The sequence below is a fragment of the Clytia hemisphaerica genome, unplaced genomic scaffold (assembly GCF_902728285.1).
Source record: "Clytia hemisphaerica strain Z4C2 unplaced genomic scaffold, Clytia hemisphaerica genome assembly, whole genome shotgun sequence".
NCBI classification, from domain to species: Eukaryota; Metazoa; Cnidaria; class Hydrozoa; order Leptothecata; family Clytiidae; genus Clytia; species Clytia hemisphaerica.
In genome coordinates, this window is record NW_027103713.1 from 66622 (window position 1) to 80556 (window position 13935).

At 36.5% G+C, this 13935-nt stretch overlaps 1 protein-coding gene across 1 annotated transcript; it reads left to right on the forward strand.

Annotated features, from left to right (window-relative positions):
• The first annotated feature begins 4092 nt into the window (after nt 1-4092).
• On the forward strand, nt 4093-12879 carry LOC136804231 (uncharacterized). Its single transcript, XM_067060934.1, has 9 exons — nt 4093-4417; nt 4669-4883; nt 5487-5602; nt 5877-5929; nt 6345-6496; nt 6971-7276; nt 7450-7635; nt 11248-11349; nt 11784-12879. The coding sequence occupies exons 2-7, from the start codon at nt 4742-4744 to the stop codon at nt 7467-7469; spliced, it is 789 nt and encodes a 262-aa protein (XP_066917035.1). The 5' UTR covers nt 4093-4417; nt 4669-4741; the 3' UTR covers nt 7470-7635; nt 11248-11349; nt 11784-12879.
• The last annotated feature ends 1056 nt before the right edge of the window (nt 12880-13935 follow it).

The following is a 13935-nucleotide window of genomic DNA, read 5'->3' on the forward strand; positions in this document are numbered from 1 at the left end:
TTGTTTATTTTAGGTTGAGATTCATGTTTTCCAAAGCATCAACGCTGACCATCCTATCATCGGTGTTTCTGACGTCACAACAAAATCACATTTGACCGCTCCTTTGCCTCAAAATACTTTCTACAAATACTATATAGGTTTGTCTCTTACTTACTCTTACTAATCTTTTCGTTAGTTTTGATTTTTTAGTTTAGTTATCCCCTTAATATTTAAATTATCCCCTTGATATTTAAAAACTCTAACTCCCCAAATTAATTATTATTGAATGGATTGACCCTTTCCATGTCAATGTCGAGTATATTCGAAATCTTTTTTTTCAAACTTGAAATAAATGTAATGTCCTAATTGAGGTTTTAACAGAAAAAAAAATTAAAAATTAGTCTCTTGATGAACAAAAGTCTCAGAAAGTCAATAAAAATCAGACTTTTTCGTGTGTTTCTAATAGAAAGAAAAACATATTCTGAACTTGAGCATATCGAGTTATATGATACCGTCAACTGCTCTAACTTGGAACGATTTGTCGAAACATGGGACTGGTTGATATCTTGCCTGTATTTTCACTTACTTTTATATATCTTGGACAACAAATTTGTTTTGATAACTCCACCAAGTTTATCAATCATTCTTCGTTCCTCTTAGAGTGTGCATACACTCGCGTGTGTTCCACTACGGATTGTTTTCATATTTCAATTTAAAGGCCTACTCGGTGCGAAAGAGAAATCGTGTATTTTTTGATACGCCGTTCATTTACTCAAATCAAATGACTTTGGAGGATCGGTGAAATGGTGGCCGAATTGCCGTCCCATGTTTCATGTCAGATAGTCCCAAGTTAGAGCAGTTGATGGTTTAAAGTTTGCTCATGAAATGGGTCAGTGAATGAAATATAAAGTAGCTCATATCTGATCTTCTATTGTTTTATTGTAGGAAGCCAGCGATTGGTTGCAAATGCTTTTTCTAACATAAAAGTACCAAACCCGAACATCTTATTCCTTTTCGGAAAACATGCGAAAAACCTGGGTATTGGTGCAAATCTTGCCCGTATTGGTTCTCAATCGAAAATCTCCGAAAGAGGTCCATATGGAATACCGTACTTTGCACACAACCAATTAAAACTTGAGTTCAACTACTTAAAAGCAGCAAGTATTTCAGCATTGACTGACCAAGGGGCTTTCACACTCGCATTTTCCGTCAGAATTTCAGCTACCACAAGAATGATTTTTCTAACTTTTGGCGAATTGAAAACGTGCGACAGAATTCTCTTTGACGATCGCCACCTTGTTTTTAGGTCAGTGTTTAACTTCGTCACCAGGCCCAATCTCTTTTTTTTGATTGATTAGGAGATTAGCCATGGTCGCCTCTATATTTTTATTGCTTGTTATTGCTTGTTACATCACTATAATTCTTGAGAACAAAAATTAAAGATGAAAAGTGAAGAAGAAAGATCTGAACTTACTACCCTTCGATCCGAGTAACTTCATTTTTGGTACTTCTTGATTTCAGATATGCAATTATTTTTCAAGTAGAATTATTGCATAGAAAGTTATAGATCTTGATCAACAAAATGGGGCGATGCCGGGGAATGAGTACTGGGGAGGACTTTTTCGTGTGACACCGGTTAAAAAAAATAATGGAATCACGCAAAGTTAGTTTTATTAAGTATTGTTTAAAACGTTCTTCTTTTCTTTTTATTTCAACAGTAAATCAAATTCCGAAGGCGAGGAGAGTGACATTTTACGCTCTGCGACAAGGTTGGAAGAAAATGTTTGGTATCATATCTGTATTGTGCATCTCAATGGAAAACTCGATATTTATCTCGACAGCAAAGTGAGCTTTAACTTTTAACAACTTAAAATTTTCAGTTATGATTACTTACACACGCCATATACTTTGGTTTAAATGGTTTAAATCTTACACATAAGCCTATAAACATCCATTTTTCCCAGTTTTGTTGTAGCTTGGCCAAAGATATGTGGATAAACTTAGAGATTTGAATTTAAAAAAGGTCTTTTTAAAAGTGATCCTACAATTATGGTCGAAATATATTGAGACTTTAGTGTATTTTAACGTTTTTCAGAATTTAAAGTTCGGGCGAGAAATTCTAATTTAGCACTTCAACTTTCTTCCATTGAATACTTATTAATAAGGTCCCAAGTCTTAAGTCTCAAGTTAAAACTCTACTTTCCAACTCTAGTTTAACGCGCTTAAAAATCATTTGTGGTGATTAAAATTTCACAGGGAAATATCTGTCTCAAATATTTGTGTGGGATTGTAGCAGAGCGAACGTAAAGATAATCTGAGTAGTCATCATAGGGATCATACATCATAAAACCGAAAAGCTTACAGTTATGGAGAAGCAGCCTAGAAATTAACTTCATCCCAAGGATTAACACAATTTAACGTTTTCTTTTTAGCTTGACGCAACAAGATACCAAGTGCAATTTAACCTACTCGGTCAGAACGACCCAAGCAAAATCTACTTCTTTTCTTCGCCTGGGCTCAACAATGGATTGCTTGATATGTTTGAAGGAGCCGTTTCATGCTTCCAAATGTATAATATACCCCTCCCTCATTACAAGTTGAAGAGTATCGCATTCTGCCCTGTGATTTTTGCAGGTTAGTTTTTACCTACAGTACAATGCAAATTTTTAGTTTCATTTTCAGTTTTAAGGGCTCTGACCATAGTGAATTTTTCATATTTGCCATGTACTAAATATTGATTAATTCTGCCTGGTGTAGTCAACAAAACTATGGCATCTTGAAAATAGTGCTTTTTGACCAGTTTTTCATTCTATTTTTTCGTAGAAAAACATCGCATGTAAATTGATACATCAATTTAGAAAGTTTTTCCAAAAAATTTCAAATAGTTCAATTCTTTGCAGACAATTAAAAAAAGAATTCGAATGAAAAAAGTTAATTACCCATTGAAGCATTTTTTGTAAAAGAGGGTAACGTAACGTGTAATGCTAGCTATGGAGACTCCCCTATATTAAGGGTGAAACATTGCATGAGTTATTTATTTGGTTTTCAATTCAGTTTCAAGACAAAATTGTGTTTCTCTTTTAGATCATGGGATTTATTGCAACGGTATTCCTGTCCCGCCTTCATCTTACTGTGAGTGCTATACTGGCAAAAATGCAAGATTTGTCAGCAAAACCGACTGTACTAATTATTGTAAGTTTTTGACATAACATTTCTCTAAAACATCCTGTCTTAGTCTCCAGGTGAAAATTTCAGGTCTACCAGAGTGACTTTTGATACCAGAAACGGATTTGACCGAGTTTGTGTGTGTGTTTTTGTAGGCAGGGGCTTTTTCAGAACTCGGAACTGTTGTGTGTGATCAATGGTCCTCAATAACTCGATAACTCAATAACTCAATAACTCGATAATCCCATCTCAACAAAGAGGATCCTAAATAATGAAGATTTTTAAATAAAAGAAGATCAATTTGAATCAACTTCTTTTTTTTCATTCTGCGCTCATTGAGATCATGAATTCATGATATGCACCATTACAATGTCTTCCATGGACCCAACAGCTGATTGGTTGAAAGTGACGTATTGACTGATTTTACGTCACTTACAACCAATCATCTATTGGGTCCGTGATGTAATGTCAGAAGACATTTTTATGGTGTATATCATGAATATCACAAAGAGAGGAAACTGTCAAACTATGTAAGTGCGACTTTCCTTTACATCCTAGACCATTCATCTATAAGCTGAATAATAAGCGCTAATGTTTTCTTCTTAGATTTTTGGAACCTTGGAGGTAGCTCCCTTCAATTAGATTTTGATGACGAATCAATAGAAACGATGGTCGAGAAGCGTCATGGAAACAAACCCCATGATCCTGCTGAAATTCTTATCACCGAAAATATGTTCAGAAAAGCCAGCCCTTTTAATAAAGCAATCTGTTCATCCTCTGCATCTTACAAATTCTTAACTTTCCCTAATAACTGGTATGTCAGTAACCTTCTCTCATCCTCACTTTCTGGATGCGTATCCAAGAATTACTTAATCAACCAGCAGGATCTGAACATGTCATCTATAAGCACGGTAGTATCTACATCATTGGCACCGTCGAAGAAGGTGTGAAACAACGGATAAAAGCTCGTATTTTGATCAAATCAAATGATGAACAATGTCCTTTTGATCTATATTTACCAATCGATTCTTGGTTCTATCTTTTGATTCACTACCATCCATCAACATCATACAAATATCACATACATTTCAATGGTCTATCGCTTCACATTTCGATGACACCTGCACCGTTATTAACATTCAGACCTTTACTGAAACCACGGAAGCCCGCATTGGAGATTCTGGTGTTGATGTTTGTCTTGATCAATTCAATAACCATAATCATTTTTGGTCACTGTCGTTGACCAGGCAGTTCTTTTACAACTGGAGATTTGGTGAGTAGACTCAGTTATTCATCCTCCTGAACACCAACTGAGTACCAACCAGAACAAAATGAACCGAGGAATGCTTGAGAAAGCAAGAAAATTTTTTGTATTGGTTGAGAAAAAAATTTCTTGTATTATTTTCAAGTAGAAATCTGAACAAATATTTTATGCTTAGAAATTTATAAGTCTGATCAACTAAACGAGGTTAGAGCATTTGGATTCCTCTCAATAAATCTATCATTAATTTGGATGTTTTACAGGATATCGGCGACCATGGGAAGGCATACTGACTAACAGTACTGAAATCACACCTTCTGCCATGAATAACCAAAAATGTTACAAAGAAATCGATCTTCAATAAGAACACTTCAGAATGCTTTTGATGTAGATGATGAGACATTAGAATATGAGATTATCCAAGATAATGACTGGGTTTCTTATCCTTCAGCTGAACCAATCAATGAAGATTTACTACGTAAGTAGACCCCAGTTTACTTTATAAATATAATTGGTTGTCTATACATTGTTGTGTGCCAACATGATCATTCCCGCACCGCCTTGAAAAGATTCGTCACAAAATAGACCGAAACCATTCCCATTGTTGAGGAAAATTATAGAAGCTTTATTATGCCTACTAAAACTTAGTCAGAAGATCTGCCGTATACTATCATCGCCTTTTGATTTGAATGATGGCGCTACTTTTTCCTCCATCAGAATTATTAAAGGCAAAAAGTAGTTGAGCTCCAGCTTCTGGACTAACTAAAACTCAGTCTATTGACTTTAAACCCGCAAGTTAATTCTCATCCGATCATTGACACTGTTATAAAACATTTTCGACCATTTTGGGGAGAGAGACTTTCCTGAAGTTAGGTTTTTGCCAACACTTTCGGAAATCAAAGACCCTGAGAGTGGGAATCTTTTTTTTTTGTGATTTTGGGACCCATAAAAAGAATGACTTATTGTTGCACCTTGAGAGATTTAGAGGTGTGAAAAAACCCGTATTTTTATTTAAATGTCCTGGGTTTACAATGAAAGGTATCAGTGATATACTCCAAAAAAAATTTTCTTTCGTGACTAGGTGCGACAGGTCCTTCTTGGGATTTCTTGGTGACGTCAGATATGAATTGGGTTGATAAATATGCTGATAAAAAGACCTGGTACTTCAAAGTCTTTCGAGAATTGCTGGTTGACATGGTAATAAAATTTTTTACAAAATTCTCTATTACGGTGGAGTCTCTATAACTTGAAGCTCTACTCGAATGTCTCCTTATCTCGGTTAAGTTGACAAACATTATTTCGAAATTTCCAGAACTCGAACGAATTTTCGCGCTCCTCTTGCGTGAGATTCCACTGTATTTCATTTGCAACAAATTACCGAATAAAGGGTTGTTTCTGTTGTCATCGTTGCTTTAAAGAAGAGATGAGATTGCTCCCCTTAATTCACTAATTCACGTAATTCTTGTTTCAGTTCAAAGAAATAATAGGGAAATGTCAGACTACTCTACATGTTCATGATTTCCAGTGAGTATCTTTATCTTCTTCTCAATCACATTCTCACCAAGCTCTCTTTTCTCACCATTATTCTAATTCTCATGATGAGTTTTTCATAGCAAAGCATTTGTAAAGCACAAACGATTACAACGCTTATGGGCAGAATTTACTTTTTCCAAAACAACTCTGTGCTCAATATTGTGTGGACTTCAAGAATATATTTCTAACCTAAAGGAGAGTTATTCATGAACATGATACTTGATGCCCCTCTGCTTGTTGCTCAGCAACTAAAGAGACGGATCTAGGGTAAGTGGAGAAATCCAGTGAAAGGAGCGGCGCCCTCCCCTATTATCGGGTGAACAGATAGAGAAAAGGGAACCTTCGGGTGGCTCTCGACTGCAGTCTCGCAAACTTACATATTCATGAATATCTTTTTCTCTTACAGTGAATCTGGGGATTCGAAGGCAGTGGCAAACATCACTATATTCCTCGGATGTAATGCTGGTCCTGAACTGGCAGATGCTATCTACAACAATCTGACTTATGCTTATCGGTTGAGAAATTTCAACATAGAAGCCAAACCAAATCCTGTTGGACGTGAGTTGATATTTTTACTAAAACAATGATCTCTACTCCTAAAATAACAGTTTGATTTAACAATGTTTTTTTGTGCCAGCAAGTCTGTTTTCACACATTACATTAACACGGCCTGTTTTTGTAAAATCTCTAAAATCCTATTCTAGAATACACGGGTTGCAAAATTATATTAGTGCAGTCAAAACATGTGATTACTCGAAAAAGTTCACGTGATTTTATTCCCATGTAACTTGCTTTACAACTTACAGCTGATAACTTTATTAGTGTCAATATATTCGAACTAATCAGAAATAAATATATCATGCGTGATTTTGCAGCCTGTGTATTTGAAATGTCTTTTCAAGCCCGGCTAGAAAACTAACGTAACAAACTGTCGTTGTCAAGATTTCTCGATTGAACCATGATTTTATGATTAGATTTTTAGACAAGGGAACTTCTCAATAATTACCAATACAATGTTTTCTTTTCTTTTAGTGCCTCCCTTCAACCCACCTGACTTTGAGATGGTTGTCTATAACGAAACTTCATTCAAAATTACCGTCAACGACCAAGCATGTATCGACGAACAATACCATTATGGATTTTATATATCCGGTACCATCAACTATTACCAGAGCCTCATTGTGGAGAAAGAATTTGAAGAAACAATTCACACGGGTGTCACTGAATTCTTTATTCACGGTTTGAAGATGGGACGGTCTTACCGTGTGAAATTCTATTGCTTAACGGTTCAAGGTTCTTCACCAGGAAAAGAGAAAACCATTGACGTCCAACCAGGAGGTAAGGTTCTGGTTAACAAAAAACAATTATCTTAAATCTAAACACGTCATTTTCGTGTAAACAAGAGGGTAACCTTAACAGTGGTTCTGTCAGAGGCCAAATGAAGGCTATAGTACCAGTCAGCTCAATGTAAAATCTCGTATCAGTACATTTATCGTTTACCGTACAATTAGGAATTAAAAAGGTGACGTAATCCTCACAATCAACGCGCTGTGATTGGCTGATCTACCAATACATACAGACGAAGAAAATGGCGAACTGAAAGTTTCTGTCAAGCAACAAAAAAAAAAGAAATCACACGGTATATACTTAATGTCGATGAAAGAGACGAATCCTTACACCACTCGAATCTACCAAAGGTAAAAGATGTACTTCATACATGTGCTTTGAATATATTTACCCCCTCTTATTTTTTCCAAAAACTAGCGTTAATCACCTTGATTGAACCACCACCAAAAAAGTACTAAACAAATAGACCTTTTTTTAAAGAGGCAGCCATGTTGAATCATTATGTACTCCAGCATAAAAACAATGATACAGCCATGCATAATTACTGTATCATGCATATTTTAAAAATTATGCATGGCTGTATCATTGTTTTTATGCTGGAGTACATTTCTATTTCTATTTGGTTGAGTTGCATGAGGCTTTAGAGGCCTATTCTCGCAACTATAGACGCTTACTAATGAGCGTCCCGTCAGCACGTTGAACTGACTACCCAATTCCCCTCACATAGCATGGGTTGACCCGGGCGAAGGAACGTTCACTTGCCAAGTGAACTGCTATGAGTGGGAATCGAACCCTGGCCTCCTGCACTGAAGCCAAGGTTGACTACCACGACACCACGACATAATTATTCAACATGGCTGCCTCTTTAAAAAAAGGTCTATTCATTCAAAAATTTGTTGTCAGTTATAGATTAGAACGATTAGAAGAACACAGGGCTTTCGTGGTTTGGGTGTTTGATCCTTTCAGGGAAAGTTTGAGCTCAGGGATAAAAGGTGCTTCTCATCACCATTGATGCCACACAGCCTTTCTTTATCCAGGCGGTGTCGGGCTCGATAGGATTGATAATTGGAACGGATCAATGAAGGATCAATAAAGGATCGATAAATTACTTATTGATTCCGATAAAGGATCAAGTAGGGATCGATACCAGATCGATACTCTTACATGGATCCAATCAAATTATCGATTGTAAAATTATATCTATTACTTATTGATCTTATCGATCTAATCAAACAATCGATTCTAAAAATATATCGATCCAATTGATATCGATCTCTTATCGATCTGAAAAATATATTGGTAGCAAAACAAAAGCAGATTTTTCCGGGTACTTTAGCGGATAATAAGGACTTTCCAAATTTCCATTGGGTGGGAATACACCTTTCCCGTAATTCAAAGTTCTCAGAAATGGTCCGGGAAAATGTGCGCTCCACCGTTGTGTATAAAATTGTTTGGGAGGTAAAAAACGTGTTTTTGCCTGCGAGGGGTTAGGGAAAGTGGGATTTCAGCCTCTAACTTTTGACTGCGATCTTCTTTTGGCAAAATATTTTCAGGGTGGTATAATATCATGAATACTTAAATTTGATGGAATTTTGTTCGACAGAACTTAAGAAAAGCTCAAAAAAACAACTTTCCCTAAGGGCACGCAGGCAAAAACGGGTTTGTTTACCTCCAGAGACCAAACGGTGGAGAGCATCAAAATAATGCGCGCGCATTAGTTTTACAAATTACTGGAAAGGTGTATTTCCTTATCTGATATTTCGATGGTGGATTGGTGGCAGCCCACGCTACAGCTCTAAAAGAAAGGAGCGGGCCAATTTCCCATCGGAGAGGAATGATAATCGGCCTTTGATGTGCCGCATCCCCAGTCAGGTTCAACTAGACTATTTAACTAGTCGACTAATTCACGCTCAACCCCATAGTTTCTTGTTGGGATACGATATTTCTTAACATTCTTTAGCCGTCCGGCCTGAGAAAGTAACTTTTTTGACTTCAAACTTAATAGGAATACACCAATCGATAAAAATAATCCAAGCGGTGCCCCTAATCTGGACAGATTCTCTTACGGGGTCCCATATGGTCTTTACTTTAGAGAGAATACGTGCCATGTGCGGAAAATTAGAATCTGTTCAGAGATTACTCTCGATCGGGCTATCGTTAACTGCAATAGACGGACAAATAGTCATTGTTCTAATTGGATATATACAGATTTATTTTGGGTCAGCAAAAATTTCCCAGTTTGCAGAGTACAGTATGGCAAGAGGCTGCACTCCAGGAAAAATTTCGGAAAACCAAGTTCTGTGCACTGGAATAACACACCTGATAAATTTTGGTCCAGACAAGGTGCACCTATACTTCGAAAATTCGCCCAAAAAGGCAAAAAAAGAATTGTTAAAATTATATACGCCTGCACTTGAGCTTGAGGAAAAAATAGCTGAAACTCTGCTGCAAGTCTGAACTTGCACCTGAAAACCTGAAAACCTCAAAATTTTGCACCTACACAGCAACTTTCATAATCAACCATCCTTTTTCAGAGATTTATGGAACATTTTACACGGATGATTAATCTTAATCATCCGTGTAAAATGTTCCATAAATCTCTGAAAAAGGATGGTTGATTATGAAAGTTGCTGTTTTAAATAAATCATATCATGTTTTTAATCAAGGAAATCTTTCAAGGAAGCTCTTAGATATTTGGGGAAATTTATTCTGTTTTTTATAGATTTTTTTGACGGATGAGAAAGTTTGGGAAGTGGTCAGATACATCACACTTGATTACACCTGTAAAGTTATTAGTATTAGTTATTAGTCATTATCAAAAAGTTTATATAAAAACACTCAACAGACTTTTCCTTTGTAAAAAGGGGTTGGTTTTTGGAAAATTTCCTGAAAAATTCCTCCTGAGCAGAAAAATATCAAAATGAATATCAAAACAATCAAATTTATTTGGAATGATCAAAATTAATCATTTTGACAAACTGAAAACATTTAACCACCAAATTAATGATTTAATGAAATACTTCAAAGTGTAAATAACCTTACTCAAAATAAACAATAACCTGTAATTGAAATAATGATGTGACAATGAATGAATATTAATGTTAGATTTAAGAGTAGTACTCTCGGGTACCTAATAGCCGGGGGATTTGGAATAAGCAGGGGGGTTGGAAAAAATCTCAAAATTTAATAAGCGGGGGGTTGGAATAAAAATGTCCTGGGTGGAAAATGTTCGAAAAGGAGGCTAATACAGCAAAATTAGGGCAAAAGAGGGAACTTTCAAAAAGATTTTCCCAAAACTCAATAAGCGGGGGGTTGGAATAAGAATGTCCTGGGTGGAAAATATTCGAAAAATTAATTAGCGGCCCCCCCCCCGGCTATTAGGTACCCGAGAGTAGTCTTATTGCGAGGCTAGAAAATAGTGTTTACAGACTCATGCACTCAGAGTCAGTTCTAAAAGGTTAAAAATATTTATCAACCAAAATGCTTTAGTATAAACACCAATTTTTACGATCCCTTCGAGATGAAACCACATTTCAAGCCTTTGCATTTTTGTCGTCTTACTTCAATCACGTAAACTTATTTGAAAAATAAAATAGTACACATTTTTAATTATATCCAGCTACAGCAATAGATGCCCTCTTTTCAAAAGATATTTTTCTAGCAACATTCCATTGATGTATGAAGAATTCAACATAAAACGTAAAATGTTCCTGGGTCATTAGTTTGCCAGACGTCTTGACACATTGTAGAAAGCTATTAAACTGCTCACAGATTGAAGTGTTCACTCCTTTGAATCCTAACAAACGGCGTGATTTGTATGTGAGTGAACATTTATGCGTGTAGCCATGAAAAATGTCATGGAAAAATCTTGTGTCAGCAAAAAATCCATTCTCTCTGTTTCTGCAGTACTCCTCCAAGGAGCAAGAGAAGTCATAAAAAAAATTTTCTGGTGCTTTTTCTAGATACGAGTAAAGCGAGTTGGCAGCATCCTTGCGAACCTCAGACGATGTAATGATGTGGTATCCCCAGCAATGGCCGTGACTCGGACAGAACCAAAGGAAAAGGTAAGTCGTACCTTTGTGTGATACATTAGGGAAAATCTTTGAACATGGTACATCAGGTGTATCATCAAAGTTACCTTTCTTTTTCTCATTATCACGGTCAATGGAGAACACACGTGGCTTCCTGATCTGATTACCGTGATCAGTGAAATAGTAGGCTCTCCCTGTTTTTGCTGGGTTGTAAACGTCGAACATGGATGATGCCTGAGGTGGAATGTTATTTTCCTCTAGCTTTTTTCTCATCGATACGAGCTTGGTGATAAAATCTTTCACGTAGGGATCAATGATACCATTTGAGAGATTGGTTGTAATAACATACCAATCTCCCAGCTCGGGAAAAAAGTGCTTCGTAATGCAGTGAAAGGTATCTTTGAATGTAGCATCTTTCGTTACTTCAGAGTCGACTGCCTTTTTGAGCATTTCAATATATTTTTTAGGTATTGTGTTGGTCATGCTGGCATCTGTGGTCAATACGTGAAGAACTTTCGCCAATGAACCGCGTTCAAGTTGATGCACTGATTGGACAAACAATTTGTTGACTACATCAACGATCACTTTGTCTTTGCAATCATGTTTGACCATTTCAAGATGTTCATCGATCTTTTCTTGATCAAGCTTGTTCTTCCCCATCACATGGTTTGCCAACTCTGAGATTGCCTTGTTGACATCAGCTCGTTTACCGGTCGTGTTGTTGTTATTGATGAAGGTGCGTCCGTACCTTCGTGTGAGCGTTTTGATTGGTTCACCTTCTGCCGTCTCGATCGGAACCACGTCAGACTGTTTCAATGTGATTCCTATTTTGGTACCGTCTGCAGCCAAGCATTTTAGTTTGTCGCCGCAACCGAAACATTTTTTCCTGAAGTTGATTTTCATAGATGATGCCCAGGAAAACCACCACTTGATGAACGTGTTTCTCGACATGAAAGTCTTTTTTGATTTTGCACGTTTGTATTTTCGTTTGTAGAACTTTACAAAACCGGAAAATGTTTGGCGACTGGTCATAACCAAATCCACAAATTCCCATCCCATTTCCCAACTGCAGGCTACACTCGGGGATGAGCGATAAATACAATCTTTGAAACCATCATATTTTCGAATGCACGATCCTTTGATGCACCTTCGCTTGAATATTTTGGCATCAACAGCACCAGCTGAGGTATAAAGCGTGGTTTCGCCATCAGGAATCAAATGACCATCGGGAATATCTTCGGTGAACCATACACCCTGAACGAAAGGAAAACAAACTTTATGGTAGTACTAAATTACAGTATAATTGAAATTGACTTTGGAGTTGCATGAATTTATTCCGGTTCTTCTGCTCAAACAAGATGTCATTATGTCATTATTGTCATTAAACTTCGATATACCGAATTACGAACAAACTATAGTCAGAAGTTGAACTTTCTGTTCTTCTATTTTTGTCATTATTTTTAAAATTTCAAATTATTAAATTTTTTGAATTTGAATTTTCTCAAATAATAAAACATTATTATCCAGTTTTAAAAGTGGTGGTCATACCTCACATTCACACGAGCCTGTCTTGTCAGGTATTAATTGTATATCTTCCCGTTTGAAAATTTTCAGTGAAAATTCCTCAACCTTTGACATCAACGTTTCGTAAAAGGGATCTTGATCGACTGATTGTTTGCTTGTAGCGCAATTGTGAAACTGCCACTGCTTGACCTCCTCGTCAAACACCTTTTCATTTGGTTTCTATGAGACAATTGTTATTTAAGAGTATTAAATTATTCACTATTTTTTTACATCGATACCAGGGGGGGGGTCCACATTCAAAAATGGTAGTGTGTATTTGTATATGATTCGTAGGATATAAACTTGTTTGTAAATCTCATTTTTGCTAAAGTAGGCGTTAGAAATTAAATTTGTTGTTCTATGGCCAGATCGTAATATGGGTCGGTCGGTATAATAAAAATAAATATTTCGAAATATAGGGTCGACAAAGTGCAAACAAATCATTTCTTGAATTTTATCTGGATCAGAAATTAACCCTTTTTTACCTTTTCCTTTAATGAAGCTCGAAATGTATTCAAAAGTACTTAAGATTTAAAATTTTATACTTATTAATGCTAATTTTTCGCCCTAAAAAGAATATTACTGAAGTACCTGTGTGAAGACAGGTTGAATATTTGCATCGTCGTTTTCTTCTACTTCTTCGTCATCATCGGCGTCGTCGTCGCAATCTTCGCTTGAAAACGTCAGCGTAGATACATCAAAGCAGGATTTGAGTTTCTTCAAATGAGTGCAAAGGTCATCAGTTTCGAAATACTTTTTTGCACTTCTCTCCCTCGTATCAGTTGCCTGGCAATATTTGTCATGACAGGTGATGATAAGGGTTTTTGTTTTTTTTTGCCAGAAAAAGGGTCACAAGGCTTGGATGCCCAACATCGTCGACGACCGAAAATTTGTGAACATTGCTATTCGATGGTAATTTGACAATGGGTTCTTTTGCCAATTCTTCTCCTTTTTTCAGTAACGTTTCGTTTAGATAATACGGAGGAAGCGATAAATGATCTGATTCGTTTGGCACAAACATCATCGGTTTCTTTATAAGGATATCCTTGGCCAGTC